Genomic DNA, 15,516 nt, shown 5'->3' with positions numbered 1-15,516 from the left:
GACAATTTACTTGTCTGAAAATACTTGTACTTCAATATTTTCATTTAAAAATATCTTATTTCTTTCTAATTATTTATCCATTTTTAAATTGATATACTTATTAAGAAAATAATGATTGATATAGTAAATTTATTATTTTTTTTCTATTAATTATGAAATGGATGAAATAAAAATTTAAGATTTTCAAAAAGTTTTATATTTTTCAAAGTAATTAATTGATGGTATAATAGATAAAATAAATTTGTGCTTTCTTGATTTGTCAAAATGGACAAGTAAAAACGGAAAAAAATGGATAAGTACTTAGGGTCTGACAGAGTATTACTAAACTATCCCTATTAAATGATGTTTAGTTTAAGTCTTGAAAAATGATTTGGAGAAAGAGTATTTAATGTAGAGGGTGTAACATGAAAATATATAATTGTCTTTTCTTGATATGTCAAAAATGACAAATAAAAATGAAAATCTATTTTAGGAATAAGTGGCAAGTAAAAGTGAACGCATGAAGTATTATTTTTGAATCAAGAGTATATATTTTTTTCCTAATAAAAATATTATTATCTCTTAATTTTTCAAATCTGAAGAAGAATGAATATTTTTTTCACATAACTTTTTATTTTAAAATTAAGATACAATAATTGAATTCTGCCCAAATCAATTTACTTATCGCGATTGAGATCCACACCACACGATTGAGATGAAGGACAAAAGTCAACTCATTTAATGACTATCGTGATCGCTTCACTGACCCATGCGATTGCGATGCTCGGAAGACTTGCCCTATACGATCGCAACAAGCCTAATGTGATCGCGATGCACAACAAGAAAATACCTATCCGATCATGATGAAGGGCGTCGTAACCGCGAAGAAGGAACCACTGGACAGAAGATATAACAAGAACAACAAAACACCTAGACATAAAATTCACCGAGTGAACCCTTAGGATTCATTCAGAATTCCGTGCACACAAAACAAATATGCTATCCAACTAAATTTGATATTTCAGACTCAATGAAATCATCATATTACGAATTTGAGGTCTTCTTGATACGACACTCGTGTAAGCCACAAACTAACTAACTTTCACCCAAAAAATTAATACGCCTTTAGACTCTCCAAAAATTTTACCAATCCTTATCTTAACCTAAATTTGTCATTTGAATCCAACAGAATCATCGAAAATTCAATCTGAGCGTCTGAACTTCGAACATTGACTAAAGTCAACTCTTGACCTAAATTCACTTAAACTTTCAATTCAAGAGTTCAAATCCACATAAACTGAAAATGACAACATCTCTCAACCAAATTTCGCATTTCGGAGCTGATGAAATTAACATAATTTCATTCCAAAACTCGTAGCTTCGAGTGTTGACAAGACTCACTTTTAACAATTTAAAGCCTCCAAAACTCTCAAAAACCATAATTTTTCGATCCGACTACAAAACTAATCTCATAAATTGATCCAACATGACTCGGTGCAATTATCAAAAGGGAAAAATAGTAATTTTTCAATAATTTCCAAAATTGACCTTCAAGTTATTACAATTATTAATTCAAATTCAAATTTAAATATTAAATTATATTTCTAACTCAAATTTATTTAGTAGGTTGAAATTAATAATTGACATTCCACGTGAATGTGGGTGTGTTGGCGTACATATGTGGGGCTCCATGTGGCATTTTAATACACACATGGATGCCACATAACTCTTCCGTTAGACAAAAGGGTAAGTGTGGTCCAATAGTTTGATGGAAAGGGCAATTTTGAGCCGTAATATAGTTTAAGGGTATGTTTAATCTATTTCGAATAGTTTAAGGATAGTTTTGACTCTTTTCCGAAGAAAGAAATATAAGACCAAAATGAGAAAGAAGAAACAACTATTTATTTGTCTAAAAATACTATTACTTTAATATTTTCATTCAATCCACAAGGTTGCCCAAACAGTTCCCATAAATTAAAACATGACCAATTGATGAATAAATTAAGTTAAAAATGCACACGATTAATCAAATAAACAAAAATAGGATTAAATAAGAAAGAAATAGGAGTTCTCTTTGTCTTATAAGTTTGGCAATTAATTAAAAATAATAATAATCTCTAATCTCTTCATTTTTTCTTCCACTACACTGATAATGGACGGTCACAAGTCATTATCTAACTCACGTGAACACACATCTCTCTACCCAACCACCCCAATAGAAATATCCCAACACACCCAACCCCCTAATAGAAATACCCCAACACATTCCCTACCCAACCACCCCAATAGAAATACCCCTACCTACCCAACCCCCTAATAGAAATACCCCAACACATTACACACATATCCCTACTCAACCCACACCTACCCACCCCAACACACAACACACGCGGCTGATCATCTTCTCTATCTCTATATAATGTTATGCACATACATACTCATTCATCCACATTTATTTTCTAGCAAATTTTTAAAAAAACAAATCATGTTTTTCTTTTACCAACTTCTTCTAGCATTATAAAGGTTCATTTTCTCCTTCTTCTTGTTATTTTTTATAGCAAAAATTTCAAGTTTTACTATTGTTTGTCATTGTTGTTTCACATTTATATCTAGTGTTCTGTTTTATTAATGAAATCAGTCTTCAATTTTATTTTTTTCTATAATGATAAAATCAAGAAACTAATGCTAAACCCATTTCACTAGATTAATTTCTAGAAAGGTGAATAGTTGAAGGAGATCAATGTGAAAGGGATGAAGTCAATTTTTATGATTTTTCTTCCTCATTATTACTTGCTCTCTTAGTTAGTACTCTACTTCCTAATTATCAATGAAAAGAGGTTGAAGTCATTTAATGACTTTGTTCCTCACTGCTCTCTTTTAGTCACTCTTCTAAAAGAGGTTGCAACCAAATTTAATGACTTTAGTTCTCACTGTTAGTCATTGCTTTAGAAGAAATTGAAGTCACATTTTGTTGTTGTTTCACATCTAAGACTGGGCGCCGGACCGGAACGGAATCACCGGACCGGAATGAACCGGTACCGGACCGGAACGGGATGGGTTGACCGGTTTGTTGATCGGTACCGGGATGAATCGGACCGGAATTACCGGTACGAATACACGGTTCCGTCCCGTCCCACTATATACCGGGATGGAACCAGAACGGACCGGAATGGAACGGGATGGGATAAACAGAACGACACATCTAGCTATTTCAAAAAAAGATAAAATTTTTTTAGATATTTTAGTTTTTTGAAATACAAAAATATTAATGTTTTTTTATTTTTCTAAGTTTAAATTAATAGTTTTGAAATTTATAATGTAGTTTTACTTAAGTTTATTTTAAAGATATTTTTTTTAATTTTTACTTATTAAGTTTGCAAGTTAAGTTTAATAAAGTTTTTTTAAAAAAAAAATGTTTATGAGTTTAGTTTTAAATATTTGAATCTTTTGAAGTATGTAAGTTAAGTTTAATAAAGTTTTTTTTTTAAAAAAATATTTTTGAGCTTAAGTTTTCAAGATTTGAATCTTTTGAAAGTTATAAGTTATTACTTATTAATATGTTATAACTTATAAGTTATATTTATAACTTGTAATTTAAATAACTTAAGTTTGTAATTTTAAAAATTAAATAAAATAAGGAAAAACAATGACACAAAGTCACAAATTAAAAATATCAATCCAATATTCCAATTTATTTAAATTTGTATTACAAATTACAATTTTACAACTATTAGTAGAGTGCATAGTTTACGCAGCCACCTTCTAGGAAAGGTTCTGTTTCAACTAAGCCTCAAATGTAATACTAATAGTTGTATAGTCCCGTAAATCCTTTCTCTAACTCAGCTATAAATTGACCGTAATCAACTACTGGTCTTGGTAAAGCTCGTTGACGATCTTGAAGTTCCATGCCATCGTCACTACCACATCCAATGGCTGAATCTATGAAAAGTTCAAATTGACTATCCAACTTTGGAAGTCTTTGATTTCTCCGCTCAGCATTTATCCAATCTCTAAACAACACCGATATCTCCAAACTGTCTTCTGCTAACGAATATCTGTGGTCTCCAATTTGAAATCTTGCCGCGCTAAAAGCAGCCTCCGAAGTAACTGATGATCCTTGAATTGCAAGCACGTCCTTCACCATCCTACTAAGTTTTGGAAATTGAGTTCCACGAGCCCTCCACCAGTTCAATAATTGTGGTATACCTTCATCGTTTGTAATATTATCTGAACCCTGTTCAAGATATTTAACAAATTCACATTTATTAGAAGAGTCAAGACCAAGTTTATGTTTCACTCTACCATGGGCACCTACTTGAGGCATAGACATTTGAGGATTTTCAACATTATCTAAGGAACAATATTTATCATACATTTCTTTAGCAAGTAATTTTATACTATTTTGACATGTTACCAAATCAGGTGTTTCTTCTGGTTTAATATCTAAATTTTGATAAATGCATTCAACTAAAGCTTTTGCACCATATTCTTTATATTCGGGGTTGAAAAGAATTGCAGTTAAATAAATTTGAGGGATAGGAAAAAAATATTTCTTAAATTTTGTAATCATAACTTCAATAGCAATGGTAAATAATTCATTTGTTTTATATTCAGCAAAGATATATGAAATCTCACATATATGTATTAAAATTTCAGAAATAGTAGGATAATACATTCCAGAAAAATTTTTAGTAGCATCATAAAGCGATTTCAAAAATATTCTAAGTTCATTTACTTCATCCCAATCACTATCATTAAGTTTAAATTCAGGATAAGCATTATGACTATTAAATTGCATAGTAATAGGCTCTTTATATGTATAAGCAACTTCAAGCATTTCATAAAAGGAATTCTATCTAGTTTTTACATGCTTCGAAACTTTTCTAAACGGAAGTTTACATGTATTACAAAGCTCTTTAAATTGATTAATTCTACTACTACTATTCATATGAAAAATATAAAAACAAGCATTATCAACTTTATCACAACTATTTTCAAATAATTTCACACCGTCACTAACAACCAAATTTAATATATGTGCAGCACATCTAACATGAAAAACATATTTACTAATAGGACAAAGTCTAGGTTCTAGCATATTAATAGCATTTAAATTAGTAGAAGCATTATCTAAAGTAATACTAATGACTTTATCACAAAGATAAAAAAAATCTAAAATTTCCAACACAATAGTAGCAATATACATTCCAGTTTTTTTCTTTTGACAAATTTTATAACCAATAATTTTTTTTTGTAAATTCCAATTATAATCAGTCCAATGCACAGTAACAGTTAAATAATCAAAACCATTAGGACTACGACCCATATCAGTGGTAATAGCAACTCTACAATCTATTATTTCAAAATAGGCACGCAAATATTGACAATGTTTTTCTTGAAATTCAAAAATATCTCTTTTTACCATGCTTCTTGATAAACCTTTTAAAACTAGGATTATATGTATCACGAATATATACAATAAAACTCGGTTGTTCCCCAAAACTAAAAGGTAAACCACAAACAACAACCATTTTAGCAAAATTTTCACGATCACGATCCTTATTATAGGTTCGATGTGTAAGAGGACCACTTGGGTTCGAAGTATTTAATTCACCTTGAACCATATTTGACCCTCTAACCGATGTTTCAATGTTAGAATTTTCACAAACATCAAGAGAAGATATATATGCAAACCACTCTTTACTATGCTTATTAATTAAATTGTTTTTTAACTCCCCCCGTTGAACCTCCACTCCCACCAGATGTATATTTAAAAATGTTGTTTACAAATATTACATATACTAAAAGTTTTTTCTTCATTTAAATAACAAAATTTCCATACATGTGATTTTAAAACACGTTGTACCTTGGTCTTACCTCTAGTTGGAACAATAGGGGGACGACTAGTTCCAATCGAAGAATTGTCCTCCTGAGGTGAAACTTCAGTACTATTGAGGTCGGGACTAGTCGGTGTATCATCTAAATCTTCTTCATCAATTTCTACTTCTTCATTTTCTTGATAATTACCATAATGTCTTTCATAAACCTCTTCGGGAATTATAGGAGTATCCGAATTAATTTCTATAGGACCGGGACGAGAAAAACTAGTTTCATTCACATGAGTAAATTCATCAGTATTCCTAACAAGAGAAAAATTAGATTTAGAAGAACTAGAACCCTTCTTACTTTTTGTAAGCATATTTTTTACTCCGTGTACAATACCTTTCTTCCCTCTACTTTTTTTAGAAGACTCTATGATATAAAATTATAAATTATGAAATAAAAATTTAACAAGAACAAATAAAATATAACAAGAACAACTTACAAATAATAAATACAAAAAATAAATATAAGATTAGAGAGTGGAACGAAGTTACAAAACGTTTGTGTAAAGAACAAACGATTATAATCGAAAATTGAAAAATTGATGTCGAAACTTGAAGTTTGAAGAAGATTCATACTCCAAAATTCACCAAATGATTGTTGAAATCTTCACAATTACAAAATAATATGATTGAAATTTGAAACTTGAATATTGAAAGTATGAAACTTTGAGAAAGATTGAGAATTGAGAGAAATTGATGATTCTTAATTGTTAAATACTGTAAATATATAAATTGTAATTAAAAATATAAAGAGAGGGAGTATATATAGTTTTTTGAATTTGTGATTATGATTTATGTGTTGAAAACTTCGAATTGGAAAATATAGAATTATAGTCGTTGCTCGTTGGAATTCGGAAATAAATCCGTTTGGAGAATGGGGGGCTAGGACAGTGCTTGGCAGTTGGCTGCTTGCCATTGGTTAGTGGAGAGTGGGGACTGGGGATGGAACAGGGGCAGGGGGCAGGGGCAGCAGGCTTTTCAGCCTTTGCTGACCCCTAGGAGGACTTTTCAGCCATTGAATATATATATATATAAAAATTAATCGAAATCGGACCGGGTTGGAACGGAACTGGAATAAACCGGTACCGGTACATCGGTATCAAATCGTAATACAGTTTCATCCCGTGTACCGGCTCACGGTGTCCCGTTCCGTCCCGAATACTACCGAAGCGGAATGGTATCGAAACGGTACGGGATTGGTACCGGTACAACCCGATCCGGTGCCCAGTCTTATTGACATCTACATCTTATGTTTGTTTCATTGATGAAATCAGCCTTCAAATTACCTTTTTTATATGATGATGAAACTAAGAAACTAACGCTCAGTTATTATTGTTGTTCTTTTACATTAATCTTTTTATCTATATTTAGTGTCTTGTTTCAGCGATGAAATCAATCTTTAAGTTTTTTTTTTATGATAAAATTAAGAAACTAATGTTAAGTTCTTCTTCTTGTTATTTTTCATTAAACTTATTTTATTTATAAATAGTGTTCTATTTCATTGATCAAATCAATCTTCAAATTGCTTAACTTTTTTTTCTAATGATTAAACTAAAAAATTAATGCTAAGCCTTTTTGGGTTAGACTAATTTCAAGAAGGATAAATAATTGGAAGAGATCAATGTAAGGATGATAAAGTTAATTTTTATGATTTTTTTTCCTCATTACTTTAATGACTTTGGTCTTCACTGCTAGTCACTGCTTTACAAAAGATTAAGGTCAATTTCTACTTAATAAAAATAGTTACAATTTCCTTATTATCCCAACCATCCTATCATTAATATTAGATTAATAAGTTCTTTGTTTAAGGTGTTGGAGAAAATAAATTAGGACTTCTTTTAACTTATTTGACATTTATATTTTTATATTAGTTTCTTCTTCAGTATCTTTTGTTTCTGTAGATAGCCGCATTTAGAAACATAAATCGAGAGTTACATTAGTTACGTCTTGCTGTCACTCATCTCGATTTGCTAAATAAAATTTTTGCAGAAGTCAACGCTAATAAATGCATTATTATCAATCAATTTTGTGGATGTGATATCCACTACATTTTATCTAGAAAAGATATGAAGAACTTTATCATCTCTCATATCAGGTCAAATTTGTATCGCATTATTGTTCTAATAATGTCGCTCAAAATATTTGATATTGTTATGGCGATGATGAACATGAATGAATTTATTTTTCACGATTAGAATTTTAATATTTTAAAAACTTTTTTGTGTAGTCAATCATCATATGTTGTATGCAATAAGTTAATTTTATGATATTTTGATTTTTAAAATTTCTTCAATTGAATATCAATTAATTAAGAATAAGGTAAGAAGGTTAAACATGTAAATAAACAAAATAAGAAAGAAGAAAAGTGGTTTAAACATAGATTAAAACAAATATAAAAGTAAAACAAATAATAAATAAATAAGGAAAACAAATAACAATTAGACATAGTTTTAACAAGAAAATAAGGAAATATGAAATGGTAAAAATCTAGGATAATCTCTAGCCGAATCGCCATTTTGTCGCGATTCATTTTTGCTCAAAATGAATTTTGTGCACGACCTGACCATATAATCGCCATGGTGAATAATTGGAAGAGATCACATAATAAAAGATGATTGACCGGGCAAAATCTGTAACTCACATACTTGTGTGTTAGGCCAATTATTTTTTAGCCCTCACAAAAAATGTGCTAGCCCGATCTGACCCCTTAATTTTAAAGCCTATATAGGTTAGCCCCGATAGGATGAGTCTTATATATACAATTTTAGATGAAATTAAGAAACTAATGCTATACTCTTTTTTTGCTATTGACTAACCAAAAAAGGTTCGAAAATATTAAAATCATAATCCTGAAAAACAAACCCATTCAAATGCATCATTACCACAATAGTTTGAAATATTGGGGGCGAAATTATTGGGGATATAATGCAATGCAAATCTGATCTGATTTGAGAGAAGAGCACTAATTTTTCCATGTCTTTTGTAGACGAAATGTAGTACATATCAAATCTGCAAATCTGATCGATAATAAACCCTTTGTTGGCATTGGCTGCATCAAGTTTTCGATTAAGCAAATCTACATGATCAACATCAACACGTAACTGATGCAATTCCCTTTTAACGCTCCTAAATGTAACCATCTGCAGAAACAATACATATCAAATAAGAAACAGAATATGTGTAGTAATTGACTGCGTCTGCATCCCCTTTCCATTCCCATTGATCTATAAGTGTAGAAGAAGAATAAAACAAACCTTGTAATGCTAGAAGAAAAACAATAGAACTTAATATTTTTGCTATGAAATACAACCAGAAGATCAAAATAAATCTTGTAATACTAGAAGAAAAACAATAGAATTTCCTATGAAATACAATCAGAAGAACAAAATAAATCTCGTAATGTTAGAAGAAAAATAACAGAACTTAAGTTTTTAGCTATGAAATACAACTAGAAGAACAAAACAAACTTTGTAATGTTAAAAGAAAAACAACAAAACTTAATTTTTTATCTATAAAATACAACTAGAAGAACAAAACAAACCTTGTAATGCTAGAAGAAAAATAACATAACTTAATTTTTTAGTTATGAAATACAATCAGAAGAACAAAACAAGCCTTGTAATTCTAGAAGAAAAACAACAGAATTTAATATTTTTGCTTTGAAATACAATCAGAAGAACAAAACAAACCTTGCAATGTTAGAAGAAAAACAGCAAAACTTAATTTTTTTTGCTATGAAATACAACAAGAAGAACAATTGCTATGAAATACAACAAGAAGATCAAAACAAACCTTGTAATGCTAGAAGAAAGATGCTAAAAGAAAAAACTTGGAAGAGAAGAAATTTGTATGGCGATAATTATGTGCATGCTAGTGCTAGCATTATATAGGGATCAATGTCGTGTGTGTTGTGTGTTGGGGGATGTGCGGGGGTGATGGGGTAGGGAGTAATGTCTTGGGAGGGGTATTTTTATTGGGATGGTTGGGTAGGAGAGGTGTCTGTAACTGTCAAAGGAAAAAAATGGAAACAAAAGAGTAATAAATTCATTTTTAATTAGTGTGCATATCTTTTGTAATAAGTGCGTGTTGTGTGTTGGAGTGGATGTGCGGGGGTGGGGGTAGGGAGTAATGTTTTGGGAGGGGTATTTGTATTGGGGGTGGTTGGATAGGGATAAGTGTGTGTAACTGCCAAAGGAAAAAAAGTGAAAAAAAGTAATAATTACATTTTAATAACTGTGCATATCTTTTGTAATTTGAAGTATTCATTTTAATACTTTAATAAGTGTGCGTTTGATGTTTGCGTAATGAAGACTCAACTTCCAATTCGATTGTCTACGATCGTACAACAGTAAAGTAACCCAACCAAGGGTTGGGGTCGAGTCTCAAGGGAGTGATTTTGAGAATTAATAGAAAAATAAAATTTAGTTCTAATTAGTTATAGCTAGGGGTGTTCATGGTTTGGGTAAAAATCGATCCAAACCGAAAAACCAAACCAAACCGATTAAATAAACCGATTTTCATTTGGTTTTGGTTTGGTTTGGTCTTACATTTTTAAAAACTGATAATATTTGGTTTGGTTATGGATTTGTTAAAAAAAAATCACAAAAATAACCAAACCAAACCGACAAATTATATAATATAATATGTTTGCTATGGAGCGCAATTATACAAACTTTGATATAGCATACAAATATGATTTTTTTGTTTGCTATATGTGAAAGTTGCTCTTCAATTAAATACAACTACAAGGATCGTAGCTTTTTTATTTTTAGGTCAAATTCAATGAAGTACTATTGTAACACGTTCTTTTGAGGTGAAAAAGTGCAGCGGCACTTTTCATCAACTCTTTGAGATTTGTTTTCTATTGCAACTTGCAAATTAATTTTCTACATCTCTTCAACCATTTGTCATAGGTAAAGTATTCATTGTTAAATTTTATTAATAGGTTGTCTACTAGTAAATCAAATTTCTTGATTTTAATCTTTAAATTTTTGATTTCTTTTTTCAGATTGAAACAATGGAAGTTGAAGGATCAAAGGTGGCTGAAAAAGAAATTACACCCACGCCAGCAATAGTTCGAGCACATGGTAACACTCTTAAAACTTCTACAAGTTCTACTATGTGCAATCCTCCTAAAAAACAAAAAAGAACTACTGTTTCTGGTCAAGATCCTAGCCATGGAGGGAGTGGTAGGGAAACATCACAAATTTGGAACCACTTTGAAAAATTTCTTGATAAGAAAGGTGAACAAAAGGGAAAATGCAATTATTGCTCTAAAGTACTTTCTTGCCCTAGTAAGTATGGGACTTCTAATCTATGGACACATATAAACAGTAATTGTGCCAAATCCCCTTACAGAATCATTGATATATCACAGCCAACCCTAAAGCTTAAACCTATCAAAGAAGGGGGACAAGGGACTTTGGAAAAGATTGTTTATAATGTTGTTGAGGTTAAGAAGGCCATTGCTGAGTTTGTTATTCTTGATGAACAACCATTTAAAGTTGTAGAGGGGGAAGGGTTTAAAAGATTAATGACACTCATTTTGCCTAATTATGAGTTACCTTCTCGCATCACCGTTGCTAGACAATGTTTGCAGATTTATCAAGAGGAGAAAAATAAGCTTAAAAGGCTTATTAAAGATCAGCGTGTGTGTCTTACAAGTGATACTTGGACATCAATTCAAAATTTGACCTATATGGTCATTACTGCTCACTGGATAAATGAGGAATGGAATTTGCAAAAGAAAATTCTAAATTTTTTTCATATTCCAGATCATAAAGGTGAGACGATAGCCAAAGGAATTGAGGCATGTTTATTGGATTGGGGGATTGAGAATCTATTCACAGTGACATTGGATAATGCAACAGCTAATAGTGCTGCAATCACGCACTTGAAAGCGAGAATTAATGATTGGAAAGGTATTATATTGGAAATAATTTTTTACATGTTAGTTGTAATGCTCATATTCTAAATTTGATTGTGAATGAAGGTCTTAGTGAACAAAACGAGTCTATTTCTCGAGTAAGGCTTGCTGTGAAATATGTCAAGTCTTCTGCTTCAAGAACTGATTCCTTTAGGTCATATGTTGAGAAAGTCAAATTAGACACTCATGGCCTTTTGAGTTTGGATGTTGAGACAAGGTGGAACTCGACATATTTAATGCTAAACACAGCTCAAAAATTTGAAAAAGCCTTTGCAAGAATGTATGAAGATGATCATAAGTACTTCAGGTATTATCTAAACTTGAAAGGAACAAGAGAACACCCATCTGTAGATAACTGGCAGAATGTAAGAGTATTTATTAAGTTTCTTGAAATTTTCTATCAGATCACTTCGAAATTTTCGGGAACTTTACATGTCACTTCTAACTATTTCTTTCATGAGATTTGTAATCTTCAAAGTTATATTCTCAAATATTCTAGATCTGGTGATCCTTTGTTGAGTAATATGGCTAAGCATATGGAAATTTTTTTTACTAAATATTAGGGAGACTTTGATGATATGAATATGTTATTATTTGTTGCTATTGTATTGGATCCTCGATATAAGTTCAAGTATGTGGAGTTTCTTTTTAAGATATTTTATAAGCCTGTGGAGGGAGTAGATAGATCTACTAAAGTGAATAATACTTTATCTCTCTTGTATACTCACTATGCAAATTCAGTTGTTGAGACTCATGATGAAAATATTAAATTTCAAGCTAGTGGGATGAGTCAAAATAATGAAATGCAAGATTGTGATGTGCAATCACAATGGGAAAAGTTTGTTGAAAATGAAAATAATGTCAATACTAAGTCTGATCTCGATAAATATTTATTGGATGATTTGGAGAAGAGCAAGAATTTTAATATCTTGGCTTGGTGGAAAGCTTCATCCGAGAGATATCCAATTGTCTCCAAGATTGCGAGAGATGTGCTTGCTATTCCTATTTCTACAGTTGTATCAGAGTCAGCGTTTAGCACAGGTGGTCGAATTCTTGATTGTTATCGAAGTTCTTTATCGCCAAAGACAGCTGAAGCTCTTATTTGTAGTCAACAATGGTTAAGGACGGCAACTTTTAAAGAGTACAAATTTGAAGATCTTTTAGATGAAATTCAAAATCTTGAGATACTTGAAAAAGGTACTTCACACAATTAATTACTGAATTATAATTTGTTTATATACTTTTATGTTTTTTATTTTTAATATCTAATATAATCATTCTTTTTTCAGAAAATCCAGGTACTCCTTTGAGAATTGATTAAGTTGATTCAATTGAAGAAAAAGGAAGATAGAAAATATAAATGTTTCCTTTCTTTTGAGTAAAAGAAATTAAAGGAGAGGAGATGTAGATCGTCTTTATATGACAACAATTGTTATTAAACTTGATGTTGAATTTATTTGCTATGTGCAAATACTGCCTTTACTTTGCTAATCTGGACACTTTTTTTGTTTTTGTTGAAACTAGTAATGTTACTAATGTGGATACTTCCAAATGCAATAAAACCATAAAAGGATCTTGAAGCAAAAAAGGGGCAGGAACTTTGAATGAGCATACTGTTTGTAACTCGGTGCATACAACTTTCTCTAGCATATTTAGAACAATTTGTAAAGATTATCAAAGTTTTGGGCTGACCTATTTTGGTTTAACATTGTAGAGAGTAGAGACCGTATGGTTATATATTGTTTTGCAAGAAATGATGAGATATTTTTACGTATGGTTAATAACTGAATAACCGAACCAAACCGAACCAAAACCGATAACAACCAAACCGATAAATATATATTATATTTGGTTTGGTTTGGTTTTGATAATTTTAAAACCGATTAAGTTGGTTTGGTTTTGATTTTAACCAATAACCAATCCAAACCAACCCGTGAACACCCCTAGTTATAGCTATAGACATTATTGAATATAAACATATTAAATCTAAAGGGGGTGACGCAATTGTCAATTATCAATGAGGGTTTTTTGTATTAATTAACAACTACAAACAGCGAAAATATACGAAAACTAGATAGCGAGACGGGATTTTTGGGATGTGATAGGAATACGTGATAAACTAAACTGTCGAGTACATGCTTTTGATAGTAAATTATTGAGTATTTGTGAGTTGGCTAGACTATTATGGGGGTGAATTCTCTCTCGAGCAACTTACCCCGAATCGATTTGGTTTCTCTCGAACATCGAGTTGCCGCTTTAAATACAACCTTCGCCTTAGCCTATTCACTATCTCGAGTTGAATGTGTGGGAGAAGGACTAGGATTCACTCTCTCGAGCTGAACCCATGTCGATCCAATACCACCGGCTATCAATTTAGTAGTCTTAATTTTACTAGCTCTCTCGAGCAAGCCGAAAATACTAATATGAAATCGTATTTGCAACTACAAATCCATTAAGTTAATACACAACTACTAAACGAAATCACATTTAAACAACAAATAATCCATCAACAAGCAAGACCCAGCAGATAATCTAACTCATATTCACAAAATTACACTCCAAAAATTGGGATTTTAGCTAGACATGTAAAAGAGATAAAAATTTATACCATTATCAGTTTCCATCAATTGGGTATGAAGGATTAAGTCTAAAAACACGTCAATAGTGAAGAATCTTCGAGACCCAAGTCCAATTTCTTGGAGTTGAAACCCTTTGAATCTTCAAGGTCTTAGAACAAAGTCTTCAAAACTCTCTAAAACTTAAACTATCTAAAAAATTGTAAAAAGTTCTAAGAATAATAATGATATGATACTAAGCTAGAAATTTAAAACAATATTTATAGTGTTTGAAAATGTGTTGCGAAGGACCCTTCGGCGAAGTTAGTCGGGAGCGGCGATACATTCGGCAATCTACCGTTTGGTTGATTTCACCGCCTTCCTGCTTTAACCTTTAACCTCTTAGAGTTTTGTGTCGTTGGGCGATATGATACTGCTTCGCGGAACTGTTCGGCGACACGTCGACTGCTCCATTTCATCGCCAACTTGACCTTTTCCTTCAGGGCTCAGCACAGTAGAACAAAAGGCGATCTCCAGGCCGATCGACGACTCGCCAACTGGGCTCGGTGATCTCAGGCCTTCATTTCTTCGTTCTTTTCAGCCACCTTGTTCCTTCTTGCCAAATAGTGTCCATGCTTTGCCTCAAACTCCAAATACCTAAAACTTAAGGATTTTCATTAGATATTGAGACAAAATATGCATTTGAGGACAGTAATTCTATCAAAATATTTTTCTAAATGAGTCCAAATTGTGGAATCATCAACACCACCAACTTAAACTTTTGCTTGTCCTCAAGAAACTCGAGTTCAGCTGTTCAAAATGGGTGTCTCAAACAGTGCTACACAAGAATCAATCATGAATGCACACAACAAGACTCACTTTACTCATGCAAAGATCAATTGTGTACTCAAAGATTCAAGTTGTGACTCACCATTATCAAAGAATCTCATGCTCACAATACTTGCTTAAAATGCAAGTTCAAGCTCAACAAAAGTGTTCAAATGCCCCAACACAAAGAAAGATTTCAATTCACATAATGGTTCACAATTTAAAGTTTTGGAATCAAATGCAACACTCACACTCTAAGGGGTGTTCAAGAGAGGTTCACATACTTACAAGGTAGGCCATAAAAGAGGTATATGTCAAATTGGTTCACACTCTTCGAAGTTGC

General features: G+C 31.7%; 1 protein-coding gene across 1 annotated transcript; it reads left to right on the top strand.

The window, feature by feature from the left end:
- The first annotated feature begins 10,672 nt into the window (after nt 1–10,672).
- LOC107062566 (uncharacterized) lies at nt 10,673–13,111 on the top strand. The gene is made up of 5 exons (XM_015313353.1): nt 10,673–10,777; nt 10,873–10,951; nt 11,639–11,785; nt 12,805–12,987; nt 13,080–13,111. The coding sequence occupies exons 2-5, from the start codon at nt 10,882–10,884 to the stop codon at nt 13,109–13,111; spliced, it is 432 nt and encodes a 143-aa protein (XP_015168839.1). The 5' UTR covers nt 10,673–10,777; nt 10,873–10,881.
- Nucleotides 13,112–15,516: the final 2,405 nt, after the last annotated feature.

The sequence above is a fragment of the Solanum tuberosum genome, unplaced genomic scaffold, assembly GCF_000226075.1.
Source record: "Solanum tuberosum cultivar DM 1-3 516 R44 unplaced genomic scaffold, SolTub_3.0 scf00245, whole genome shotgun sequence".
Lineage (NCBI taxonomy): Eukaryota > Viridiplantae > Streptophyta > Magnoliopsida > Solanales > Solanaceae > Solanum > Solanum tuberosum.
This window is presented reverse-complemented; position numbering and strand designations above follow the sequence as displayed.